Source organism: Trichechus manatus, unplaced genomic scaffold (genome assembly GCF_000243295.1).
Source record: "Trichechus manatus latirostris isolate Lorelei unplaced genomic scaffold, TriManLat1.0 scaffold00303, whole genome shotgun sequence".
Taxonomy (NCBI): domain Eukaryota; kingdom Metazoa; phylum Chordata; class Mammalia; order Sirenia; family Trichechidae; genus Trichechus; species Trichechus manatus.
Window position 1 is genome coordinate 321,828 of NW_004444239.1, and position 15,105 is coordinate 336,932.

Consider the following 15,105-nt stretch of genomic DNA (forward strand, 5'->3'; position numbering starts at 1 on the left):
AAGATACTCAAAGAATGTGTGGACTGGTAGGAAACTTAGGATCATCCAGTCCAAGAGCCTTGTTTTGAAAAAGAGGAAACTAAAGCTCCTGGCAGCCTTGGGTGGCACAAACAATTAAGTGGGCTTGGCTGCTAACTGAAAGACTGGCTTTTGAGCTACTCCCGAGGTGCCTTGGAAGAAAGACCTGCCGATCTACTTCCAAAAAACCCTATGGAGCACAGTTCTACTCCAATACACATGGAGTTTTCATGCGTCAGAACTGACTCGATGGCAACGCTTTTGGTTTTGATTTTGGTAAAGCTCTAGAAGTGACTTTCCTCAGGTCACCCAGAAAAACAGCACATACAGGACAACAACTAGCCAGAACAATGCTAGATGCCTTGCACATGCCGTTATTTCATCTTGAAGTCACCCTTTATCATTATTCTCCCAATTCCAGTAGTGAAAACTGGATATCAAAGGGAATATATGATTTTCCCAGGAAATATTTATCATAAGAATTCAGTTCTGCCTAAATTTAACACCCATCCTTCCTTCTCAAAATTCAATGCAAGATGCCCTAAAGCCTGTATAGGAATTGCAAATGTATTATTATGTAAGGCCCTGTTATGGATTGAATTCTGTCCCCCAAAAATATGTGTTGGAAATCCTAACCCTTATACCTCTGGTTATAATCCCATTTGGGAATGGGTTTTCTTTATTATGTTAATGAGGTCATATCAGTGTAGAGTGTGCCTTAAACCAATCACCTTTGAGATATAAACCAAAGTCAATGAGACACAGAGAAGCAAGCAGAGATGAGGGGATGGGGTGCAGGGGAGATAGATACCATGCCACATGAAGAACACCAAGGAGCCAAAGAACAGAAGCTGAAAAGAGATAAGGACCTTCCCCTGGAGCCAGTTGAGAGAGGAAGTCTTACTCTAGAGATGGTACCCTTAATTTCAACTTCTAGCCTCCTAAACTGTGAGAAAATAAATTTCTGTTTGTTAAATATTTGTAGTATTTCTCTTACAGCAGCACTAAATAACAAAGACAGAATTTGGTCCTGGAGAGTGGGGTGCTGTTCTAACAAATACCTACACTGTGGAATTGGTTTTGGAATTAGGTTATGGGTGGACCCTGGAAAAGTTTGAAGGTGCCTAATTTCAAAAGCCTAGGTTGCCTTGAACAGACTGTTGGTAGAACTATGGATGTCAAAGGCAATTCTGGTGAGGGCTCAGAAACAAGTGAGGAAAGTTGTAGAGAAAGTCTCTTTGTCTTAGAGAATACATATGGCACTGTCAACAGAATGTTACTAGAAATGTGGACATTAAATGTTCTTCTGGTGAGGCTTTAAGAGAAAATGATGAACATGTGATTAGACAATGGAGGAAGAGCAGTGCTTTTTTATGCAGTGGCAAAAAACTTGTCTGATTATGTTCAAATGTTTAGTGGAAGGGAAAAGCTCTAAGTGATGAACTTGGGTATTTGAGGAGATTTCTAAGCAAGCTCTTAAAGCAGCGGCATGGATTCTCATTGTCACTTATATTTGAATGCAAGAGGAAAAAGATGGACTTAAAAATGAACTGTGTAAAATGAAAACAGAACTCTAAAGATTTGGAAAGTTCTATTGTACCAACTAAGGACACATGTCCTAAAACTTTTACCAAGGACGTAGTTACCCAATCTTTTGTTAAAGAAATTAAACCTGTGACTGATGGATCTAATCAACTACCACAGCAGAAAATCTATCAGTTTAGACTGAAGGGGACAGAGACATGATGAAAGGAAGGGAAGCTGTCTGCCTCTTGGAATTTCATAAGCAGGAATCAGGCCAAAGAAGCTACATTTGTTGTTTTCCAAGAAAAGAAAAGAACCATCCCTGGAGCAACTCAGAGATCAGCAGAACTGTTGACAGGAACACAGGAAGTAGGGCTGACTTGATTTCAAAGGGTGAAGACACAATCTCCTAGGTTTCAAAGGGTGGAGCTAGAGCCTCCTAGGTTTCAAAGAGTCAGATCTCCACTAAATTGGTTCTAGAGTGGGGGCTGCCCATCAGTCGGGCCTAGAGGATGGAACCACCACTAAAGCAGAGGGGATGTGGCTGCCACGTCCAGAGGCCAAGAGAATGGGGTTGCCACCCAAAGCTGAGGGGATGCCCATGGGACAAGAGAATGGAGCCTACAGCGGCTGAGGGGGTGGCATGGCCACTCAGATGGACTAGAAGAATGGGATCGCCCAAATCCAAGGGGTCGAGTTTTCCATACTTATGGACCTGGAAGGTTGGGCCTATGCCCAGGGCTGAGGGGCCTACACCCAGAATCCGGAGGACGGGGCCATTCCCCAGATGGTCTGGGAGAACAGAGGATTGTTTTCAAGCCTCGAGAGCGAATGTAATTTGTTTTGCTAAGTTTTGGACTTGCTTGGTAACTGTGAACCTTCTTTCCTTCCAATTTCTCCCATTTGTAATGGAAATTTCTACCATGTTCCTGTTCCACCATTGCACTTTGGAAGAAGACGACTTGTGTTCTAGATTTCGCAGGTTTACAGATGAAGAGGAGTTTTGTCTCAGGATGAAGTATGCCTAAAGTCTCACCCATATTTGCTTTTGATGATTCAGAAGATAAGATTTTGGACATGGAGTTGATTTAAGACTTTTGGGATGATATGATGGGGTGAATGTGTTTTGCATGTGGGAAGGACATGAATTTGGGGGAGCCAAAGGGTGGAATATTATGGATTAAATGGTGTCCCTATACCTGTGGTTATAATCCCATTTGGGAATGGGTTTTCTTTATTATGTTAATGAGGCCATGCCAGTGTAGGGTGTGCCTTAAGCCAATCACCTTTGAGATATATATACCAAACTGATTAGTCACAGAGAAGTAAGCAGAGATGGGGAAAAGGGGATAGACTGCATGCCACATGAAGAGCACCAAGGAGCCAAAGAAAAGAGACAAGGCCTTACCTCCTGAGCCAATGAAAGAAAGCCTTTCCCTATAGCCAGCACTCTGAATTCAGATATCTAGCCTTCTAAACTGTGGGAAAATAAGTTTCCGTTTGTTAAAGCCACCCGTTTGTGGTATTTCTGTTACAGCAGCACTAGATAACTAAGACAGCCCAATTCAGAAATTAAAAAGTAGCTCGCTAGTATAAGGCAGTGTAAAAAATACAATACATTACCACAGGTAACACATGCCAGTGGAAGCCAATGGAGAAGGCAGCCACCTGGTAGGGCGGGGCTGGGCAGTGGGGGAAGGCCTCAGGTGTGAGGGAGGAGGAAGGTCTTCTCCATCTTGGAGGGAAGTGAGTGTGAGGATGGGCACAGAGGCCTGAAGAAGTGACTCCCAGTGGAGGAAGAAAGGCAGGAAGTGTGTTTAGGTGGGAGTTGCCATAGAAACAATACAAATTGATTGAATGAGTGAACTTAAGGGCTCTGACTGCTGTTAGTGTGTCTTCACACTTTAGTGGGTGTGTTACCTGTGACAGGAGGACCACAAACGAGGCAGGTGATGGTCTTACAGCTGGCGGGAGCCGTCTATTCTTTCCTGCTTGGTGGCCAGCCGCCCCATGTCCAGACCCAAGGGAAGTGGGAGCCAGGTGAGAATCTCTGGCCTTTTCTCCATGCACAACACCTCCTGTCAATGTTACCTGCACATCACCTGACAGGCCCATGGACTTCTTCTTTACGGCAATTACTGAATTGGGGGCTCTCTTTGTCCTCTGAAGGAAGAGCATCCTTTTTGGAGAATGAAATTAACACAAAAGTTTGCTTCCTCCACTGACACAAACTTGATTCTTGTGTTCCAATGACCTGGCCATCATTAGGAGGCCATCAGTCTTTATAGGGTTTCCAAGGAGTGCCTGGTAGATTCGAACTGCCAACCTTTCAGTTAGCAGTGGAGTTCTTAACCACCGTGCCACCAGGGCTCCAGTGGTCAAGCACCTGTAGCCGTCGAGTTGATTCCGATTCATAGTGACCCTGTGGGAGAGAGTAGAACTGCCCCCATAGAGTTTCCAGGGAGAGGCTGGTGGATTTGAACTGCTAACATTTTGGTTAGCAGCCGAGCTCTAGTAACCACTAATAAACTTTGGTCAGGTAGGGAACAGTAATTAGCTTTTCTTGTTTAAGGCACAAAACAATGTGTTTTACATAGATATGGGCACTGTCTCTAAGACAATCTATAAAGTGGCCTTTCGAATTTCAAAGATCAGTGAATCACTGTTAGAAAGCAAAGTATTCTGTCTGTCTGAGAAAAGAGATTCAAAGGGAACGTATGTATTTTCAGGGCTGTGAAGAAGAGGCCTTAGTGGATCCCCAGAGGAGAAAAGTGAACGTTGTTTGGGCGTCCAAAGGGGCAGATGGCTTTTCTATTTGTGTTCCAGTACTTCTAGGGCACCAGGCCGTTTGAAGAAACATAAGCATGCATAAGACTAAAAGCACAAGGCACTGAAACCTGCAGGCCTAGGAACAAGGGGACCCCTTTTGGGGGGACTGTGTGACCTGGGGTAGCTGCTGTCCTGGGAAGACCTCACCACAGTTGTGACCAGCAGCCTCAGTGGACTTCCACCAATCAACCAAGACAGGAGGTGCTGGCAGCACGCACAACTGAGGCAGGAATGTTGGCAGCAGGGGCATTGCGGTAGCTGTAGGATGGGAAGCTGAGCTGGAGACACTCACGTTTGCCTGGAGAATTGGGTCAGATTTGGTGTAGAGGCATCTTCTATCCCCTTGTATTTCTTGTCTCCGACTTGCCGTTGGCTTTACCATTGGAGAACAAGGCAGGGGTGTGCTGTAACACAAAAATGTGTTGGGGCAGACAGGCTGAGTAGCAGAGCAGCAGCACAGAGTAAAGAGAGAAAGAAGAGTGTGCAGAGAATGTGGAGAAGGGAGGGCATCATGGCCGACAGTGAAATGGGAAAGCCAGTGACGAGGGAGTGGCATGGGCCCGTGCAGTTTGCATTTTCCTGCCCTGCTGTTGAGCAGAGTGTTGATCATCACAGGCATTGCCTTACCTTAACCAATTCTCACCCCTGGAATGTTCCTGGGGCACCTTGGATTCTGAGCTCACCTGCTTAGTTCTCAAGTAGTATGGACCCATTGCATGCAGTGGAATGGAGGGAGTCTGAGGAACACGGCTTCCTAGAACACTTGTCAGATGTTAGTAGTTGACCAAGTAAGCAAAGAACCTCAGCCCTGCTAGACCCCACTGCCCTGATTCCAGCGATCCGTGGCTGTTAGTCTAGAAGACACACACAAGATGGCTTCTACTGAGCTAAACTTTAGGTTTTAAATCACGGGACAATTCATCTCCCATCAGTGGGGACGTTTTCATTCTTGAGAGGAAATTCACCAGCAATCTAAAAACACATGTTAGAACAACATCGACATCCCATGAACACTTGTACATAGAGCAGAGGAGGGATGTTGCAGGGATGAGGGCTAAAGGCAAAGGCTTCTGGGTCAGACAGACTCCGTGTTTCTCCCAGCATCACTGCCAGTGGGATGCATGGTTCTTGTGACATCACTCAAGCTCCCTAAGCCCAGTTTGTGCAACCTTTCGGTGAAGAAAAGAGTATTTAGCAGCGTTGATGTATAGAACACGCAAGCTATGCATGTAAGCACTTCGCCTACTGCCTGGGATGATGGGAACAGTGTAAACTATGGGCACGGTGATTTCTTGATGGGTGACAATGGCCTTACTCTTTGTCATATTAATTAACTTCTGGGGATTCACCCTGAGGAGAAAAAAAAAATCTAAAGAACTACAACTAATGATTCATGCAAATATATGCTCACAGCAGTGTGATTGATGAGTGAAAAATTAGAAATGTACTATCCGTAGAAGTTGGCATTGTTTTAGTTCAGGAAATGGAAGGGGCTGTTGTTTGCTTTCAGGAATGCACGACTATTGTAAACAAACATGGATGAGGTCTAGGGACATTTGTCCAGGCTATGAAGTTTTGGGAGTTGACCCATTAACCTTCTCCAAGATGGTGAGCTGTGCTAGGCACAGCATCTGGCCTTCTCAGTGGAGAATTAAGTCAACCATTCAAGCCAAGGTCTTCCCCATGCAGAATCCTTTTGTCTTTTTGCTTAAGTGGCACTGTTTATGGGAGCTGGCTGAGCCTCCAGAATCATGTGAAAACAGTCATCCAGTGGCCTTGAAAAGGAAGATTTACGGGGATTTGATGTGTTTATGTCTATTTTGATGTGAGGAATGTGTCACACTTCCTGAATAAGCTTGCTACACTGTTGTGAAGATCAGTATTGAAAGTCTTAAGGAGGGCAAATGGTAGGAATGGAAAATAAGAAGTGGCTGGTTATGAAGTATACAGTATAAATTCCAAATGGCCTTCCTAAAACAACGCCTATTTACACTTCATAAGGTATTCCTGGCTTTCTCCTTACTTGTCTATTGGAAGAGACCCTAGCACAGGGTTCCATTGGTGACATGTCTACTTTTCTTTATCTTCCTGTAACTTCTGATGTACAAGCTTACTCTAGTCATTCTCAGATATATTGGAAGAGTTTTGCCCTCACTTATGGACAACATATTCTTCCTAACTCTTCTTCCTGGTTCTAGTCTATGCACACTTAATACGCCCACCTCTAGTCCTCTCATTCAACCTCCATGGTACTGAATATACTGTTACTAAATTAAGAATCCAGTCAACGCCACTTTCCTACTTCTAAATTTGGGTGAACATCATATAGCAAGGCATAAAATGTCTTTCAGCCTTTGCCTCATCTCACTTTCTTTCTTGCCTCACCCTGTTCCAGGCTCCCTCGTCCTCTCCCACTTTCTGCTCACAAATGACAAGTTTCCCTGCAATTTTCCACGGATACCATTTTGCTAATTCCTCTGAGTCTTCGCACATGTAAAATGCTAGCCAGCTCACATTCCGCCCCCTCCTTCCCCACATCCTCCCACCTGCAAAATCCTGTAGTTCCACTCAAGGATCACCTCACTTGAGAAGCCTTTGCTGCCTCTCTTAGGTGTGTTGAGTTACTTCTTCTGCCAGGCTCCGTGTGAGCTGGTACCTATCACTTTCAGCACGTTCCACGTTGCAGCAAAGTCTTTTCATTGTATCTCTTGGGAAGCCAGCTCAGTGCTGGGCACATAGTGGACTTGCAATACATATCTGCTGAATGAATCTAATTATTTTTATACCTAGAAAATGCTGATGCTTCCCATCCTCCTCCCCCCCTCCTGTCTCAGATGGCCCCTTTTTCAGATAGCACTGTGATCTTTTAAACAGGAATAGAAAACCATCTTGTGGGTGTATCTGAGCAAAGCTGACATGCTTTTCTTTCTTTAAGATCTTGCAGCTGAATGTGGAATGATCCTGAAGTTAAGGTCCACTCCAGATGGTAGTTTATATCACCTGCCAGTTTGCAGAATTAAAAAATGGCTTTTATATGTTTAATTTTTATTGTTTTCCAGGGCAACGTCACTTTTTCCTGCTCTGAACCACAGATCGTTCCCATCACATTTGTCGACTCCAGGAGCAGCTACTTGCTGCTGCCCGGCACCCCCCAGATCGATGGGCTCTCAGTGAGCTTCCAGTTTCGAACCTGGAACAAGGATGGCCTGCTTTTGTCCACGAAGCTGTCGGAAGGCTCCGGGACCCTGCTGCTGAGCCTGGAGGGCGGAACCCTGAGACTCGCCATTCAGAAAAGGGCAGAACACACAGCTGAAATACTCACAGGTACCATCTGCTGACACCCTCTCAGTCCATCTGTTGTTCAGACAATCAACACAGGTTGAGGGTCTGACCCAAACATCCAGAATCCAGCTCCCAGGGACGCAGTGTGGACTAGTATCCACACAAGTACTCCGAGTCTGAAGAGGAAGCAATTTTTTTTCCTTATTAAACCAACAAACAAGCAGAAACACTGCATTCAGAATTAGCCATGTGGCCTTAGGCAGGTCACCCAATTTCACTGTGCCTCAGCAGTGGGACCGAGAATGTCAATGCAATACCCTTTAGCATCAGATAGACCATGACTAGAACACTCTCCTAGATCCTCTGCAGATATGACAGGCACAAAATCTCACACAATCTTCACCATGCTTCTAAAGGAAGGTATTAATTTCCCATTTTATAGATGAGGGAATGGGGACTCACAGAGGCTAAATAACTTCCGAAGTCACACGTTCATCAGTAAAGAGCTGGGATTTCATACTGAATTTTTCTGACTTCAAAGTCTATCTTTTCTCCATCTACAGCATTACCAGGTGACTCCTTGCAGCCCCTATACTTTATTTCAAATAAAAATTTGTTGTTGTTGTTGCTGGGTGCCATCAAGCTGATTCCGACTCCTAGCGACCCCGTGTGTCAGAGTAGAGCTGCCACACAGGGTTTCCTTGACTGTAATCTTTATGGAATCAGATCACCAGGTCTTGCTTCCACAGAGCCTCTGGGTGGGTTCGAACCGCTAACATTTCCGTTAGCAGCCAAGTGCTTAAATGTTGCACACCAGGGCTCCTTAGAGAGTTTAAAAAAAAAAATTTAACAATATTTTTAAAAAACTTTTAAGTAAATCCCAGTACATACGACACGAGAATAGACAGCAAAACTGTTGAAAATGGTCTTCAAATGACTGAGGTTTGAGAAGCATTTGCTCTGAAAGCAGTGTGGTATAGATCTTACCATCTAGCAGAATGAAACAGATCTGTGAATATCAAGTGTGTCGGGGTAGCAGTGGTGCCAGAAGATGTCTGGATCCCTCAGGGCTGAGAACCAGGATCAATGCAAAGCTGACTCCTTTGAGGCGGAGGGCAGACATATCTCCACTCTCCAACCTTTTACCAATTCTGACACCAGCCATCCTCCCAATGATACTATCTGCTTCTCTGCAGGGTTTGATAATTTGTTACAATGGCCACACAGAACTCACAAACTGTACTTACGGTTAAGTGGTTTATTAAGGAAGTAATAGGGTACAACCAGGGATCAGGATCAGGAAGCACATAGGCGACATCTGGAAGGTTCCCCCAAAGTGGAGAGGACATCCCTCCCTTCTTCAGTGCAAGACAATTCTCTCAGCTTCTAGCTTATGCAAGCCAGCAGGCCCTTCTCTCCACTGTGTACGCCCCCTCCTGGCCATGCAGGCCTCCTCTCCATCCCTTCAGGACAGGGATCCTGTCAGTCTCCTCAAGACAGGCCGCCTCTCGGCCCCTCAGGACAGGCCTCGGCCAAGAATGTGCCCTCTCAGCCTCGCAGGCCTCTCTGCCCTTGGCCTGTGTGCCGTTGACCTGTCCACTGCTAACTGACCCAGTCACAGTGCAGCAGATTTGTTCAGCTCTCTCAGCTGCATTCCTAGAAGTGGGTTTCTGCTGTCACCACCAGCTCGGTCACAGGGCCCCTTCTAGGCCTGTTGCTGCAGACTCTGCCTCAGGGCCTCTTCCAGGCCTCTCACTGTCTTCAGTGTTACACTCCTTGACCTGTGTTACAGCTTTTAGGAGGTTCCTCATCTCCTCTCTCCCTGCTTCTTCTCTCTTCGATCTTATTGCCTCTCTTTCCTTTTTTTCTTTCCTTTATGAAACCTCTGTGGGGTTGGAAGCTTATATAAGCATAACCAAAAACCAAACCAAACCCATTGCCATCAAGTCGATTCCGACTCATAGCAACCCTATAGGACAGAGTAGAACTGCCCCATAGAGTTTCCAAGGAGTGGCTGATGGATTTGAACTGCTGATCTTTTGGTCAGCAGCTGAGCTCTGAACCACTGCGTCACCAGGGCTTTCCTTGTCAATTTCAAAGCATGGCCCTCCCAGCAGGGCCACAAACTGACCACTCCTCTAGGTGGAACATAGTCACTTCATTTGCATAGTCTATAGTCACTTCATTTGCATAACCTGTAGTTACAACAGAAGGAGCCCTGGTGGCACAGTGGCTGTGTACTTGGCTACTAATCAAAAGGTGGGCAGTTTGAACCCACCAGCCACTCTATAGGAGAAAGATGTGGCAGTCAGCTTCCGTAAAGATTACAGTCTTGGAAACCTTATGGGCTCTTCTACCTTGCCCTACAACATCACTATTAGCTGGAATCAACTTACCTGCAATGGGTTATTAGCACTTCATTTGCATAGTCTATTGACCAGTCCACCCAGGGCCAGACAACAACTATCAAACTATCACGTTGTTTACAGCTTACCCAGAAAATGTCGATCAACCTCGACAAAAGTAATAATCCCTCTGGGGTAGAAAACTAGGACAAAGGTAACTCCTCAGGGTTTGGGGGAAACTCTCTCAAGCTGTTTTTGCAAGGAACCAAGGCAAAAGGCCACATAAAGGAACTCATCCCACCACATCACGCTTTTCCAAACTCTGGCTCTTCCATCTGCATTTCCTCAACCTAGGAGAGTGGACTCTCCTCCCTCCTTCTCCATCTGTTACCATACTAAGGTTTCCTGGTCCTTCAAGAAGCAGTAAGTTAAGTTAGTTGACAAGTACTCAGTCAGGTTAGACAGCAGGCTGGGCATTGGGCTAGAGGCTGAGGCAGGCTGCTAGGTCCATGGAGCTTTTGAGAAACTGCCCGAACTCCACAGCTTGAATCAGTCTTCTCCTCTTTGCCATTGGGTTGACACCCATCATGATTACATTGCATTTTTGTTTAATTTGAATGTCTGTCTTCCTTACTGGACTGTGAGTTTTGTTATTCAAATGACTTAGAGAAAATTGAATTACATAACAAAGAATATGACTAGATAGCTGAGATCAGATCAGACCATGGGAAAGCCTCAAATGCCAACAAATGAACAAAGAAGCCCATTGAGTCCCTGGAAACAGCAGAAGGGCCCAGGTCTGGGAGTAAGACAAATAGGTTCAAAAGGTACCTCTTCTCCTCCCTAGTCTGTGGCCCTGGATAAGTGCCTTAGTTTTATCTCATCTGTAAACCGGTGCACATTAGTTATCTATAGCTTCATAATTAATGATGCCAGAACAGTGACTGAAAACAGCACTTATTATGCCTCAGTTTCCATGGGTCAGGAACCCAGGGGTGCCTTAGCTGTCTGGCTCTGGCTCAGAGTCTCAGGAGACTGCAGTCTAGCTGTTGGATGGGGCTGCAGTCCTCTCAAGGCTGAGGTGGGGGAAGATCTGCCGCCAAGCTCACTCACGTGGCTGTTGGCCAGCCTTAGAAATCTACTTCCAACCTCACTCACGTGAGCCTCTGTAGGAGGCTGCCCCGTGACATGGCAACTGTCTTACCTCAGAGTCAGAGATATAAGAGGGCGAGAACAAGCTCCTTTTCACAACTTTTTCATAACCTGATATAGGAAGTGGTGCCCTATCATTCTAGGGGCATTTGTGGTTCAGTGGTAGAATTCTTGCCTTCCATACGGGAGACCTGGGTTTGATTCCCGGCTAATGCACTATTGTGCAACCACTACCCGTCTGTCAGTGGAGGCTTGCACGTTGCTATGATGCTGAACAGGTTTCAGCAGAGCTTCCAGGCCAAGATAGACTAGGAAGAAAGGTCTGGCATTCTACCTCCAAAAATCAGCCAATGAAAACCCTATGGATCACAGTGGTCCAAACTGCAACTGATCATGGGGATGGAGAATGTCCAGGTGACATTTCATTCATTGTACACGGGGTTGCCATAAGTTGGGGCCTACTTGGAGGCAGCTAACAGTTATATCATTCAGCTATGTCCAATCCATGAGAAGCAATAAGTCCATCCCATACCCAAGTGGAGAGATCACACAAACACATGAGTATTAAGAGGTATGGGTCTTGAGAGACATCTTAGAGACTGCGTGGCTCATGGGGTGAAGAAAATTCTTTCTTCCCAAGACGGTGTGGAGCTTAAATGAGATAGTACGGAAAATATTTAGCATAGCGTGGAGTGGGTAATTAGCAGATTTCACTCACTTACGTACTGAACCAGCATCTATATCCAAAAGGGGCCTCACTTCACAAAGGCACACAAGCTGTGAGTACATTTGTGCAGTTAGAAGACTTCTACAAAATTTGTTAGATTTCCAGTAATGGAGGTGAGTTAATCACTTAAAATCATAATATTTTTCCTACTTAGAGTTATAAAAATTATACTGCAATTCTCCTTAAGAGGAAGAAAAATGCAGGTTGCTTCTCTCTAATGGTGAGACGTTTGAGTACAGAGAGTTGTAGGCCCCGGGGTCAAAAATGCAGTTTTAATATAGTACAGGCCCTGGCAGCACTTGGCTGGGAAGAGCCCAGGTGTTGCCTGTATTATTAAGCGCATGCCAGTCTGTGAAAACACTGTTCTGACTGAGAGAGAGGCTGGTAAGAGCAGCTGTGTTCCCCACCTACAGAAGGGGGAAGTCAGCAGTTATGTCAGACCTGTCTTTCAAGAAATGAAACAAGGAAATTTTAAAAATGTGCAGGCTGCACTCCTGAAGTCTGTCTCAGAAAAAGCTCGCCGGATTGTCCCTCCCTCCCCCACATGAAGAGTGTCTTGTGCTTTAGAAATTTGAACTCTCTTAATTTTTCTTTGAAGTAGATCAAGGTTTTGTGTCTGAGGGAATTTTCTTACCTGGGAAGGGATAGGGCATCAAAACCAAAAATCAAACAAACAAAAATGCTTTTCTCCTCCCTTATGTGTCTGAGGGAACTTGTTTTCAAAGTTTTTGAGATCATATTGCCTTTATAAAAGACGACCACCCCACTATGAAAACCTGAATTGTCTCAATTATTCTTGTGGGCCAGTGGTGCTGCCCTTGGCCCATGGTGCGTTATGGAAGACAGAAAAGAACGCACAGCATTTATTGCTAGTGCCGGCAATCCAGATGTTTCGAGATGGATTCAATTAAAGAGCAGTTCTGGTGTTCTCAAAAGGATCTGAAAGAGAAGATAACACAGAACCACAGCTTATGTGACTTTTTGCGGGGGGAAAACCAGTTGCTGTTGAGTTGATTCTGACTCCTGGCAACCCCATGTGTGTCAGAAGAGAACTGTGCTTCATAGGGTTTTCAATGGCTGATTTTTCAAAAGCAGATTGCCAGGCATTTCTTTTGGGCACCTCAGGTAGACTTGAAGTGCCAACCTTTTAGTTGGCAACGAGTGTGTTAACTGTTTGCACCACCCAGGGACTCCTTGGGGAAAGAGAGGGTTATTTTTGGACTCTTTGCTTTGAAGATCAGGAAGAGAAGTACATAGTAAAAGCATCCTCGAAATGGAAGGCGTCTGAATTTAGTTGTTCCAGGGGATGAAGTTCCAGAACAACAGTGCAATCACTCCCATTTACGTTTCTTTCTTTGCTGTGCTTGCTGTCGCCTTTCATGGAAGCCTTATTCATGTGGGTATGTGTAAAGGTCAAGGACTTCATTGCACTGTAAAGTGATTCGAGAGTGGAGCCAACGATTACCGCACATCTCCGACAGGTCGGGCCTCCTGCTACGACCTTTCCTCATGTCTGCAGAGGACACTCGTGAAGCTTCATGAGGTGGTTATTACTGTATCAACAAGCATAGCAGGAAACTGAGGATCAAGAGTTAAGTTCAAGTGGCTAAGATTCTGTTCAAACTCAAGCTTTTCCTTTGGATTCCCAAGTTCATGGTTCCTGCTACCAGCCACACCCATTTCTTATACTGCCAGTGGTTTAAATAACTCAAATATAAAGATACATCCGCTTTATGTGAAGGATCTACAGACAAATGTACAATAAGTTATTGAGGAAAATGGGGCGAGTTAGTACCTAATATTACGTCTTCTCAAAATATTTTACTTTTGACAGATTCAAGACTTAGGTGGGATTGACTCAAAATCATTTAAACTTCCAGTTTACTTTAACTAAGGTTGTCTGTATAATATTACAAATTAAGTCATAACTATCTATATATCAGAGCCTAGTGACACAGTGGTTAAGAGCTTGGCTGCTAACCAAAAGGTCAGCAGTTTGAATCCACGAGCTGCTCCTTGGAAACCCTATGGGGCAATTCTACTCTGTCCTACAGGGTTGCTATAAGTCGGAATCAACTCAATGGCAATGAGTTTGGTTATCTATATATCAGCAGACACACAAACATACACACACATACGCACTCCAATATTCACTGAGTACATACAACATGCTTTTTCAAAGCTTTGTGATGATTAGTACCAATCCTTCAGAGTTCCTGCGTGGTTAAATGCACTTGGCTGCTAACTGAAAGGCTAGAGGCGCTAGTCCATGCAGAGACTCCGTGGAGGAAAGACCTGGTGGTCTACTTGTGAAAAATCAGCCACTGGAAATGCTATAGAGCACAGTTGTACTCTGACATACACAGTGCTGCCATGAGTCAGAGTCCATTTGATGGCTACCAGACTGGTAATGGATCCCTCGGTAGGGTTATCATCTAAGGACTCGGTGGCATGCAGGGTACTAGGAGATGTCTATCTGCTTCCAAAGACCATCACCACCTCCACTCATTCTCACTGAGTCAATTCCAACTTCTAGCTTCCAAAGACAGTGCCCTGTATTGCACACCTTTCCATACTAGTCATCCCCAGTGTGCGCTGCCCCACATGGAAATCCCATAGGTGTACTGGAACATAGACTATACCTTTAAGACTGCTTGTTTCACAGTGAGCCCTGCCATTTGCTTTTTCGGGAACCAGAAAAGCCACTTAGGCAAGTCTTAAATGCATGAGCGAAGAACTGGATTTCCTACTTAATGCATCTTAAACTCTCAGCTTTTTAACAGTTCTCATGGTGTGCCATGGGGACCATTACTGTACCTCAAAATCCACATCTGTTCACTGGGCAACAGATAACCATGGAAGGAAAGGCTCTCGAAGAGTTAATTGTGGAGATTTATATTAGTCAAACCAATCTGAGTTACTAAGAACATAGGGAAGTTTGTTTATACAGGCAAAGGTGACAACCTACTTCTTTTTCTTAGGAAAATAGAGAAGGCAGGTTTTCATTTGGAATTTATGTACTTATTTTTTAAATTTATTTTGTTGTTGTTGCTGAGAATATACACAACAAAACATCCACCAATTCAACCATTTCTACTTGAACAATTCAGTGACATTGATTACACTCTTTGAGTTGTACAAGCATTCTTACCCTCCATTTCTGAGTTGTTCCTCCTCTATTAACATAAACTCATTGCTTCCTAAGGTTTCTATCTAATCTTTTGAGTT

At 44.8% G+C, this 15,105-nt stretch overlaps 1 protein-coding gene across 1 annotated transcript in view; it reads left to right on the forward strand.

Annotated features, from left to right (window-relative positions):
* CNTNAP5 (contactin associated protein family member 5) overlaps positions 1–15,105 on the forward strand; it is a gene marked incomplete at its 5' end in the record, with an annotated part of 853,982 nt that overhangs the window by 286,332 nt on the left and 552,545 nt on the right. The window contains one exon of the mRNA XM_004390491.3: positions 7,431–7,695. Within this exon, the coding sequence (XP_004390548.3) occupies positions 7,431–7,695 (265 nt within the window). The remainder of the gene's footprint in view (positions 1–7,430; positions 7,696–15,105) is intronic.